We start from the raw sequence: 13,407 nt of genomic DNA, 5'->3' as shown, positions 1-13,407 counted from the left end.
AGACCAGTCAGTCGGTTTGTGTCAATGTTAATTTAGTTTGTGATCAGATCGTAAAGTCGGATTACACTTTGCAATTTCCTTCGTACAAACTGATTAAGACGTACATAAAACATACTCCAACACAACTGATTCACAATATTAATTTTGTCTAAAGTTTAGATTTTGACTGTTGGGTTTGGCCTCAAATGGATAGACTATTTCGATTTTTTAAAATGTCACTAATTGTAAAATAATAATCGAAGTAACATTATGTTTTTTTTCATCATCCTGTAAGCTGCGCAAGCGCCGAATGACTCACGCCAAACAATCTCACGACGGAAGACATTAGATATATTTGTGGGTACGTTAATAGATGACTTAGGATATGTTTGCCTTATTAATCTATACCAATAATAAAAAGCGGTAAAGTTCATATAAAGGTCAACGTAGAGCTTTATTTTACAAAGCTTATTACTAACCTTCGTCGTTTCGTATAAAAGCGAGGCTTCTAAGGGTTTATGGAATAAAATATTTATATGTGTTTTACTTATTTATTGCAATAATCATTGTTTAACATGATTAGAAGTTTTTTATTTACTAAAATCACATTTTAATTACTTCGACAATCTTTTAATTGAGACCAGAGTTTTTACTCACTTGAATATTTTTGATTTTTTAAATGCTTAAATAAAAAGAAGCCAAATTAGGATAAATATTACACTATTTTAGATGATACCATAAATAAACATTTTTATTTAAAAATAACATCTATTTGTGGTTTTTCGTGTTTATTTTTTAGTTCAACATTACAACACATTAGGTGTATTATATATAGAACCATAACAATCATAAATTGTTATTTATCCGATAATTTTATGTTTCGAAACTATTATTTAAAACGTCGTAGTAATACTAAACCCTTCTTTCATATATTATGTGCAATAGGCAATAAACTTTTATTTGTTAGTGGCCCTTAGCTTTCATATTGTTTTAAACAACATTTTCTAGTTAAACAAGTAAAGCACCGATTTGTTTTGTTAGCAATAGCCCCGTATGTAAATACGAACATACATATTAAGTACCAACAAGTGTATGACCAATTGTTCAAACAACTCCATGATATGTTTGCATATCACTTTGTTTTATGATCAATGTTGATCGAGTTACAAAATTAATAATGATACAAATTATATTTTTAATTTTGTCTTACGACTATGAAATGATATGACTCATTTATCTTACAAATAAATCATATTCTATGTTTATTTCGAATTAATTCGGTTTCAGGTATGTAAATATCTTTTCGCTTATAAAAAATAGTCCTACTCGAGGCTGTCATAATCAACTTTAACACCTGGGAACTATACAGACGAATCACCACCACCAGCGTTAACTGCTGTTTCAAAACTCTCTGACTTACTTTACTTAATCTCCTAAAAAGCCTTAATGGGGCAGATTGCGTTTACAATGACTGTCGCTCTAAGTCTTTTCGTCTCTCTTTGCCCCATCTGCAACTGTACGACGCCAGGTTTGCTTGGGATGGCCATGCTTTGGCTTTTCTTGGGTGTTCCAATTAAGCGCCTGATATATCTCCAATATAATTGGAATCTCTTATGTATGGCCTATTTCGCTTGATCTGCTGGCTAATCGGGGTTTCTTGTCAGTGCTCCCAAAGTGGTTCGTTAGTGATCTTCTCGGGCCAGTAGATACCCAGAATACGGCGAAGACAGCGGGTGATAATACCGAGTGAAGCACCATCAGCGAGATGGTAGCCACTCCACCATCTTCCTCCTCCGCCTTCTTGGAGGCTAACTTAACCTTTCCTTCCAAATGACCGCGACTTTTTAGACTAGACTTTTAGTTAAAATTTATCGCGCGAACATTGTTAAAAAATAATCCTTAACTGAATTGTAATTATCGTAAAAAGATTAACACTATACAAAGCATTCCAGTAATCAAACATATCACATATAAAAGTCAGGGTCAAGTGTATTTAACGGTTTTTAAATATGGGCCTTCATTATTCCCAGTACATCATAAAGCAATAGAAAGCCTATGATTATGTCATTTCAAATGATGAATCATCTAATTAGTGACCATCGCTATTGTCGACGTATGGTATATGACTCACTGATCGGTTTTATATAGACAATAATTTGTATGGTACAAGGTTCTGGTACTCAGTTAAAGCAGTCCGATTTCTCGTAGTATTCTAATTGCTATTAGTTTTAACAAGGCGTTATGTGAATCATTCGTTATTGTATAACGATGACAGCTTTAAAGTGTTTCTACATGTTAGAAAAAGTAAGATTTTAAAATATTGTATTTGCAGGACTAATTAAGGAAACTGCTTCTACAAAGCGTATTTTATACGGGTGGTCATGGAAAAATCCAACATACAAGACCATGTCATAGTACATGTCTGATTGGACGAGCCACCAATACCGATAGTCATATATTATGTTATATATTGTCCTATGTAATTGTTTTAATTATAAAAATATAAAAACTCACACAAACATTAAGCCAACATTATGGATGTGTCAGATATTACCGTAGTATTATTTAAGGCATGATATAAAAAAAAATACTTTATATATATAACTACTTTTTTTGAACAATGCCATTAGTCCTAGATAATATTCAAACATTTCTATCACACAACAAATGACATATATTGATACAAAGTTATTATCTATACATCTACTTACTAAGTAAAAGACCTTGAAGCTTATCAAACGTGGATAAACGCATAATATTGCATTGTCTGTTATAATTTGAATAAATTACTTTGTGACAGAACACAATAAGCAAAAAGTGTTTTCTTTGTTAATAGTAAAACTAGTAGATTCATATAACTTTCCTTGCTAATAAACTTAAAGGAATATAGGAGATACATTCGTAGAAGACATTAAAACATTATATTAGTATTGATATATTCATAAAAAATGATATTATCTATTATGTTTTGAATATAAGTTAAAAAGCGAATACTTTTGTCTTCTCACAACAAGATGCAAGATTTCAATAAATTCGTGTGAAAATACTCGTTCTCATTTGAAATTTTATATATATGTATTAGTATCTTTATTCAATTATGAAACCTTCTCATATCTTTCTAAATATATTTGTATGATACAATGAAACCGATACTATTTATAGTTACAAAAAATACACTCATTGTGGTTCAAAAGTATAGTCAATATGACTAACAATATCAATTTTGTAGTAATACGATAACGTAAAGTGTCAATCACATGTTCCAATTACATAGTTTATGTGACATGACCTGATAAATCATTAGTAACAATGACACCATTATGCATTATGCTTGATTCAGAAGATTCTTTACGACCATAGCTTATCAACGAATACGAAATAATTGATATGAGCGACCTATATAATAAAATGTTTCCTATATCTTATAAGATTTCGCTGCTTATGAAATAATAATCTTGTCAAATTTGTGTACACGTGTCTCGTCTCGACAACTAACCTATTCGTTGGACGTTAATGCAGTGCCATAACAATTACTTCATAGAAAATTAGCTCCTTCATAACTATTAAGAAGATTTGAATGATCATTTCCGCTGGTACACTTTCTCTTACGTCCTTATAATGTCCTCTTAGAGATTATCTGAGATCTTATAAATCTTGCAAGTTGCCAAAACAATAAACAATGCACTTATATCGTTAAACCTTTTAACTGTCCTAATTACGATACTTGTTCACAGGCATCGAGCGTAACGTGTAAATTACCCGACGTCATAATGATCCTAATGATTTCGTTTACAAGTTTATTTGTGCCGTCAAAATAATCCTTAGTGCAACGGAAATAAGGATCACAATTCAAATTTCTTTATTCGTTTTAATGTGGAAAGGACACATCGTAAGACGTGAAGACTTTGTTAATCCTATATCACAAATGATGATCGTTTCTTGGAATTTGTGTTTTCTCTCGATGCACTTGTTTTTTAGCACTATTCTGAGAATAATTGAATGGTATATTGGCGCCAGAGAGGTTTGCATAGATATTATGAGTAAATAAGTATCGTTACTCATAATATCAGACTCCCATCATAATTTTTATTTATTTCAAAAATAGAAAGGTAAGTTTTGCATTAAAATTAATTAATTCTTCTTGTTTTTTACATATAGAGGATGCTTAGTAGTACTACGCTTGATAGGGCTATCACTAATCTTTATGTTAGCAAATAAATCACCCAGTTACCAAAATAAGGTTTCGTACATTCATTATTTATTTATTAGGTCTAAGTCAATAACAAAGGATATTCAGAACCGTTATTGCAATCTGACACTGCACTTTCATCTTCGTAACGCCAGTGAATCATTTAGTACCAAAATTATATTCGAATTAAAATCCGACCCAAATAATTCCAGACGAAAAGAGAAAGTAACAATTAGCATTGTTCTTATTTACCGTTTATTGTATTGATTTAAGGCCTCTAACAAAACACGAATTTAATATTATTAATATTTTCGTCTTAATAGTAATCAGTACAACATGGTTTTTTACATGGTTTGTAACTTCCTTCAGAACATAAATACGAACGAACTTTTTTGGCTAAAGGACAATCCAGTCTACCACACGGTCCGTGAACATCTCTTTTGTTAACAAACTGTCCTGACTTGTACGGCTTTCCTCTTTGTTTTTCCCCCGGAATAAATTGGTGCTGGCTTCCTCTATAGTCCATTCGTTTTGGACAATTAGTACCACCACACGGCCCTTTTGGGAAGCCCATAGCGAGAATAGCTAACTCACTTGAAGTAAATGGCGCTTCATAGTCATCATAAACTACGGGTTCCTCCACTGGTCGAATTGGCTCTCTGCAAATATCGGGAGCACCAAAGAAGTAAGCAACTGGCGGGACAGCGTCAATCGTTGTTCCCTCCCAGTGCCTTACAACTTCCACGTCCTTCAACTTCAGCTCATCATTTAAATATTTACGACCTGGCAACCTTTCCATTTCGGGCAAAGCAACAAAATATGTAACCAGTCGATTACCCAAGCAAGTTAATCGAAGGAAAAACTCAATCTCACCAGACGGTTTTAAATCTTCCTCGCATTGTATCGGTCTTATTAACTCCACCGTATTAGTTGCCATGCTTGGCTTACCCGTACTTCTGAATTCTGCTTGGTCCATATCGACTGGATTTAGTTCTTCAATTTTTTTAAGACATTCAAAAAACGATTCGTGCCATTCCACGACACAAAAACCAACACAGTTCATTTCTTGATCTCGGTTCCATACCGTAATATAAACTGGCGTTTTTTTTAACATTTCCTCTAACTTCGATGGTCTAGATAGAAACATAACAGAATTACCGACACCAAAATATGGAGGTTGTGGTAAGGGTTCTGAGGGCAAAACTATTTTTATCGGCGCAGCTTTTCCTTTTTTACCTTTGGGCTTCGGTGGTTTTTTAGGTTTTCCTCCCTTTCCTGGTGGAGGAGGAGGAGGTGGGGCTATGAAGTTGTCATGTGCAACGTAAAAGTCAAAGAGCGGCAGACACAGCATTTGCATTGTACAGGTTTGCATGAACTTCATTTCTTCTTCGGAAGGCATTGGAGGTTCTTTTCCTTTTTTCTTTGGTTTTGGTGGCTTAGCTCCTTTTTTACCCTTCTTTGCCGCTTCTGCTGCTGCTAGGGCTTCTGCTTCTCTTCTTTTTTCTTCAGCTTCTAATTTCAATTCATATTCATCTTTTTCTGGAGGTTCAATTTTTAAAATGATTTTTTTTACGAATACTTCTATCATAAAAATTTGCTCCATTGGGATATCTATAACAATATATAAACTTAATCAAATTTACTACTTTTAATATTTTTTCGTAAAAAAAATATACACGAAAGGTAATACTCACCTTTTATTTAAATATATATTTTATGGATTATAGAAACATGGCATGATATAAACAATATTTTTGGATTTAATACAAATATTAATTATAATATATTACTATTTATAATACATGATTTTTGTGTTTAAAAATAAACAATTTTATAAGCTAAATAAATACTAGCCACCCTGAATTTTTTGACATATCTGTCAACCAAAGTATATCGCCATCATTGCAAATGGAAAAGTTTCTATTGTATTCACTGCCATCTCTCACAACATATTAAGCTATATTATCAAAAGTATTATACATTAATTTTATCATCATCTATCTTCATATTAAATAGCAAATTTCACATTTTTAAGTTTCTGAAGTTTCTCGATTTTAAATTTCTCGACAAATTTTGTGTCGCAGATTCACCGGAGAGAGTGAGTGACGAAATTAAAATTTCAATGTTTTAAAGCACAAGACGGAGATGCGCCTACGCTTTTTGCAAAATTATTAACTCAGAATATCCAGGTCCCAAATGCTTGCTTTCCAATACATATTTACTTATTTTATCACACCAATTATTTGGATTTAATTTAAAAACCTATAGATAACGCTTTTATTTTATGAGTATACGATAGACCCACACAATCGTGTATAGAATCAAAACAAGACGAAGTATAAAAGAAGAAAAAGTTCTGTCGTAGAGTTCAAGCGTGGGGTCACGTTTACGCACGCGGGTAGCGTAGCTGCGGGGAAGGGGCGGCGTGTGCGCAGGACAAGTCTCAGTGCCATAGATCATTATTTACTAGATTTTATTGTATAAAGAGTAAATAGTAACTTAACGTTTCCACTCTTTCGTGCAACTTAGCTTTTGAAAATACAATATTTTTGGAGTTTACTCCTTAAGAAACGATTTGAGTTATAAGGCCCGGTACGGAAATTTTATGAGGAGGAAAATCAAGTGTAACACGAAAAGTTCAGGCGCTATGTAGAAAGAGACAAACATATATATCTGTAGGATTGAACGTGTAAAAGAATGAGATGGAATACATTACACAGCGTATCTCATTCTCGGGGTCTCCTCTTTGTTATTATTATTATTATTTCTGCAATTGATTAGAGACATTTAGTGGCAAAGTAGTTTAATATCAGCTTGCTAAAACACTAATTTCTAATGCTAAACACACTGGCAATTTATTACTACACCTATATCTTTATTATTTTGAAATTTGAATAAATAGAAAATACATATTGGAATGATAATATGTGCACTTTTTCAAGAATCATCGTTACAGTTGAATCAAATTCATATTTCATTCTTTGACAATACTATAATAAGTTTAGTATCCTTCATACTACAATCACTATTCTATTTTTTCACGGCATAGGAGAATGCATCAGTGAAACTGTTCGGTTTACACGATGGTGATAATGTTCATCTAGTAGTATTAATCTTCGTTGTGGGCACAACACAAGACCAAAGCAAATTGTCTGTCTCTCTCGCACGATGATATTTAAATTTAGAATAGCGTTGCACGTTATAACTTAGTACTTAAGTCGATACCTAGATTGCCAATGTAATTGAATGCGGGTTTTGCATTATTCAAACATTAAATCTGGGCTCCAATGGCATCTTATAGTAATTAATCCTTGCATTTTAATTTTATAATGGCATATTATACGCTAGCAACTAGGTACTTGCATCTGGGCTCGCGATCGTTATAAAAAGCTATAATAAACTGAATAAATAAATTACCAAGTCGCATTTTACTAATAGTTTCGAATATTAAATGAAACTTGTATAGGCATTTGTTAGTATATTAGGACTATTATTATGATTAATATTTTTAATAGTTACTCAATGTTCTAGGCATCGAAAATATTCATATTATAATTTAAAATGACAAACTATTACTCAAGTATTTGTACTTATTTCGAATGAAATGAGAAATATGTTTATTCAGTGCATTTTCAAAAAGTATTTTATTAGTTTGAACTCTAGGTTAATAATACATAGATAATCTTTAAATGTTACCTGTGAAGCATAAAGATATAATATTATGTAATATTATTTTAATATTTTTATAAAAATAGGCGGGGAGCGTAAGTTGAATTTTTAAAAATATAAACGAATGAATGGACTACACTAACATAACAGTAGGTACGTTTCTGATTTAGACTTAAAACAATATTTTAAACGTAAAAACTGTATTCTTTATAAAATACGGATAGTTCTTTTCCTGACTCTAGATAAACTTAACACTAACTAGTGTTACGAGCTTTCACATTTGTTGCCCAAAATGGAAACAAAAAAGCATTAAAGAAAATAATATTCTAAGAGTCAACACGGTAATGATAATAAGAGTACGTTTCGATGCGCAGGAGTCGACCGAGAAACCGGTAGCACTGCGCAGCTGTGCGCTTTATTAGGCTGCGTTATATTTATTCAGAGTTTAATATAATGTTTAGATAAATAATAAAATAAAATTTTAACGCAACGATTTTGTTACATTTGCAGATGAGATAAGGCGAAGAGAGACGGGAAGACTAGGAGCGAGGTGAAATACGAGGCTCAAGACCGAAGGCGAAGGAAACTCACTGTGGACTCCCTCTGCCCCATCTTGGGATTGTAGGATATTAAAACAAGAAGTTTATATGAATTGCATACTAGGAAAAAGGAAACAAAATGTTAACGTATGTATCTAAATGATTTTTGTTAGTTCGAAGTCCCTAAACCCCCAATGGGAGATTTCTGTATCTGACACAGTGATTCTTATGCTTTAATCACTAACCCACAGACACAGAATCAAAGATTTTTCTTTATGACATCACATAAAACATGTACTTATATGGACAATTATGAACGAAAAACGAACGAAACGAAAATTTTTAAATAAGTTGTTACACCAGAATATAACCTGTAAAAAGTTCACACAGTGATCTGCTCTGAAGATTTAAGATATCAAAGAATAATTTATTTAATCCAAATACAAAAGAATGTCTATTTCCGTCTATATTATATCTGCTTATAAAAACTCTAACAGATGCAGATATCACCAAATACATGAAAAGTCAAAGTCAAATCGTTTATTTCAATTAGACCATCTAAAATGGCACTTTTGAACGTCAAAAAAAAAATAAAATATAAAGATGATTCTAGTTGCCCCTTCCAAAAGGTAGTTTCGTGTGGAGAAGAATGGGCAAGAAACTCCACACTTACTCTTTTAAAATAGGTTTACAATATTTTGTTACATTTGTTAAATAATTATATGTGAAGACAATGTACTCTTAGAATAAACTACTATACTAAAAAAGTTAGTATACATGTTCCTCACATATTTACAAATATCGAAACCGTAGAATATTAACATTCAAGAGTAATAAAAATATTAAAAAAAAACACAACAAAACAGTGTGTGAGATACAAAAAAAAATAATAATAATTATAATTACATTTGTAGCATTAAAGCAAAAAATCAGCAACCAATTTGATTTTGTCCAGGCTATAGAGCCAATCATAGGATTGTCCTATGGAGCAGGACCAGCATGTTTCCAAGCATTCTTATCTTGAATATAATCATCTAATTTGTAATATGCTTGTTTACAAAGTGTACTTTTAATAAAACATTTAAATTTTCGTTCATTTAGTTTTAAAATGTCACAAGGTATTTTATTGTAACATTTCACACAGTACCCCATAAATGAATTTTGAACTTTGGCTAATCTGAAAGATGGTTGAGCTATTTTATCTTTATTTCTAGTACTAAAATTATGTCTTTCATTTATGTTACAAAAAAGATGTAGATTCTTTCTTACATACATAATATTTTCATAAATGAATTGGCAAGGTACTGTCATAATATTAATCTTTTTAAATAGTTCCCTGAGAGATTCGCAACGACGTAGATTATAAATGGCTCTGACCGCTCTCTTTTGCAAAATAAAAATGGATTCTATGTCAGCAGCCCGACCCCACAGTAAAATGCCGTAAGACATTATGCTGTGAAAGTAGCTAAAATAGACCAAACGCGCAGTTTCTACATTGGTTAAATATCTTATCTTTCTAACCGCATAAACGGCTGAGCTCAGCCGCCCCGCAAGAGATGTGATATGAGGTCCCCATTGTAACTTCTCGTCTAGCGTGATGCCTAGGAAAACCGTTTGATTAATAAATTCCAGTTTTCCTCCATTCAACATTATGTCACATTCCTTACTTTTAACATTTGGCAACGTAAATCTAATACATTTAGTTTTTTTATCATTCAGTGCCAAATTGTTTACCGTAAACCAATTTTGGACCCGAAGAATAGAGTTATTCACGTCGTCACGATTTTGTGACCGTCGATCTACTTTAAAAATCAATGATGTGTCATCTGCAAATAACACCATCTTCGGTTTATTTTGAACTAATTGGGGTAAATCATTTATGTATACTAAAAAGAGGAATGGACCCAATATTGAACCTTGAGGAACGCCCATTGTAATTTCAGACCCTAACGAGTTTATGCCGTTAACCTGAACTTTAACCTGTCTGTTTTTCAAGTAAGATCTTAGTAAGTCCAGAGCTTTGTTCTTAATCCCGTAGTGATTAAGTTTCAGCAGAAGAGTCTCATGGTCTACGCAATCGAACGCCTTCGAAAGGTCGCAAAAGATTCCAATGGCATCTTGTGCTTCCTCCCAAGCGTTAAAAATGTTCTTGATTAGGGAGACACCGGCGTCAGTTGTACAACGCCCTTTGGTGAAACCGTACTGTTGTTCATGAAAGATGGAGTTTTTATTAAAGTGACATAACATTTGATTGAGCATTAACTTTTCAAACACCTTACTGAGAGCTGGCAGAATTGACACAGGTCTATAATTATTGGGTTCTTTACTATCACCGGATTTGAACAACGGAACTACTTTACTGTGTTTCATGAGATCCGGAAAGACTCCTTGGTCTATGCTGGTGTTAAATATGAAAGCTAAATAAGGCGCAATAGTTTCGATGATAGAACTACAGACTTTTACAGACAATCCCCAAAGATCTTCTGTAGATTTAATTTTAAGATCTTTAAAAGCTTTTATAACAGCCTGGGGGTTTGTATATTGAAATCGAAACTCCGTAGGACATGCCCTTACATTCTTCGTAAGTAAAGCAAAAGAAAGTGCGGATGATGAACTTAAAGCTTCGGTAGTTTTAAAGGGAATATTGATAAAAAAGTTTTCAAATTCCTGAGCTATTTCTGCATTTGAGTTTATTGGGCCATGTGCAGTCTCTAAGTTAAATTCAGTATTACGCTGTTTTTTTCTACCTGTTTCATTATTTATTATTTGCCAGGTAGTTTTTATTTTGTCATCCGCTGATTTTATTTTATTACTAATATACAGTGCTTTAGCAATTTTGCACACACTTTTAAAAGTTTTTGAATATTTCGCAACATGCTGATGAAAGTTTGTATTTTTTACATGTTGCCTTAGGCCATACAGTTCAAAAAGTTTATCCCTGCTCTTACGAATACCTGGAGTCGCCCAATCACTAAATAAGAACTTGGTGTAAATACTTTTTGTCTTTTGTGGAACAATGTCATTAAATTGCGATTTTAACAAGGTAAAAAACTCCGCATAGAACTCATTAGGGTCCCAAATATTATTAAAGTTTTGAACACACAATTTACTGGTCAAGGTATTATTTAATTTCTCTAAATTTTTACATGTAATTGGCCTATACCTTATTTGAATTTTTTGTACAGGTATGTAGGCACAAAGCGTTATTGTTTGTCCACTGTGATCAGAAGGCAATTTATTAACAATTTCTTTATGTAAGTAACCACAATTACAAAAAATATTATCTATACAAGTGGCAGAAGAAGCTGTCACTCTAGTTGGTTCCATAAAAACATTAGACAGATTAAATGATTTAAAAAGACTTATTAATCTGATACTATTTGAGTTTGTTTCTAATAAGTTAATATTAAAATCACCACTTATGATGATTGATTTACTACTAGTACTAAGTTTTTTTAACACATCTTCCATTACAGAATCAAATACAGATAGATTCTGATAGCCCGGAGGTCTGTAAACACATACTACAACATGCTTATCGAGCTCGACACAGGACAATTCTATAGAATGTTCAACTGACAATCTGATAATGTCTTTCCTTTCTTTAGATTTAACAGAATTTTTGATTAATATTAATGATCCACCGTGTATCATACACTTCCGGCTGAAATAGCTAACTACACAATAATTTTCATAATTAATAGACATTATCTGATGATCATTTAACCAATGTTCAGTTAAACAAATAATATCGAACTTGGTTTTTTCTAAAAACATTTCTATTTCCAGTAATTTGGAAGAGCAACCTTGAATATTCTGATGAAATAATCTTAAAGTATGTTGCTTTCCTTTTGGTTTATTAAAACATGTTAAATTGCCAGAAGCTACCTTTTTATTATCCACAAATAATAATTGATTATTTAAACGGTTAACTTCTGTTGTCTTACAGCCTAGTTTAAAGTACTATCCGGAGTGACCTCTACAGTTGTAGAATAACCTAAGGTATGTGTTCCAGCAGGAAGAGTATACTCTATCTGACTGGTATTGGCCTCCAAGTATGTTGGTATTATAGGTGGACCCTCCTTCGTACAACATAAAGATATATTATCAATCACTGTGTTGTTAGTGTAACTAGGCAACACAGTCTCGTCACTAATCCTAGAATTTGTTATATTAGCTATAACCTTGTTAATATTGTATGCTATTAACATAGCAATCAACCGTCTACATTCCAAAGATATAGGTATTTAGCAACTCATGTTTTCTTCAATGATTACTGTAGAAACCTAGAATTTTCCCTTTGAACAGTGCAATTCTATTAATTATTCAAAACAACAGCTAATCTATGACACACCACCACTTACATAGAAATGAAATATGACTCACAAACTAGAAATTTTCCTATTTCGAAGTTTCAAGTTTTTATTATATTTTGTAATGTATTCTGAAAATTTGTTTAAGGCAACTCGTTCGTGGCGCTACATGACCATTTGCCATAACCTTGTAAGAACGAGGCTGCAGACTTCGATCGATACTATTTGTTCATGCTTCTATTTAAAAACTCCCAAGACCCGAGCATAATTGAGACACAATTCTCAAGTTAGTGTACCTTATGAATACAGCCTTACAGCCTCTTATGTTCAAAGCTCTCAAGTTGAGGCGTTGCTTTGTATGAGTATATTTTACTACACTACTACACTTGTATTTTGTTCTATATCAAACGTATCATAACTGTACTTTTACGCTAGAGTTTTTGTACTTGTGGACGATACACTCAATTCAATTCAATCATAATAATATAAAACGAACGATCGAAAGGGATAATCGATTGCGAAAATCTTCTATGGAAGCAATTGTCACGTAGAAAATTTACTAAACTGTTGTCAAGTGATAATTTGTGTGATAGAAAAAAAGTGTGATAATTTAGATTAGCTTTCCTTGTTTCGATATAGGTATTTTATAACCAACATAATTAGTCTTGTAAAATTAAATCTAACAGGTTGTCTTGTGATCATTTTTTTTAAATCTTTA

At 32.4% G+C, this 13,407-nt stretch overlaps 1 protein-coding gene across 1 annotated transcript; it reads right to left on the bottom strand.

Moving 5' to 3' along the window:
* Positions 1-4,406: 4,406 nt before the first annotated feature.
* Positions 4,407-6,129, bottom strand: LOC125051468. Its single transcript, XM_047651754.1, has 2 exons — positions 5,863-6,129; positions 4,407-5,779 (listed from the first exon to the last, which is right to left on the bottom strand). Exon 2 carries the CDS (start codon positions 5,769-5,771, stop codon positions 4,485-4,487), a length of 1,287 nt encoding a protein of 428 aa, XP_047507710.1. The 5' UTR covers positions 5,772-5,779; positions 5,863-6,129; the 3' UTR covers positions 4,407-4,484.
* Positions 6,130-13,407: the final 7,278 nt, after the last annotated feature.

This window comes from Pieris napi, chromosome 8, assembly GCF_905475465.1.
Source record: "Pieris napi chromosome 8, ilPieNapi1.2, whole genome shotgun sequence".
NCBI lineage: Eukaryota > Metazoa > Arthropoda > Insecta > Lepidoptera > Pieridae > Pieris > Pieris napi.
Note: the sequence above shows the minus strand (reverse complement) of the source record. Positions and strands in the feature narration are given on the sequence as shown.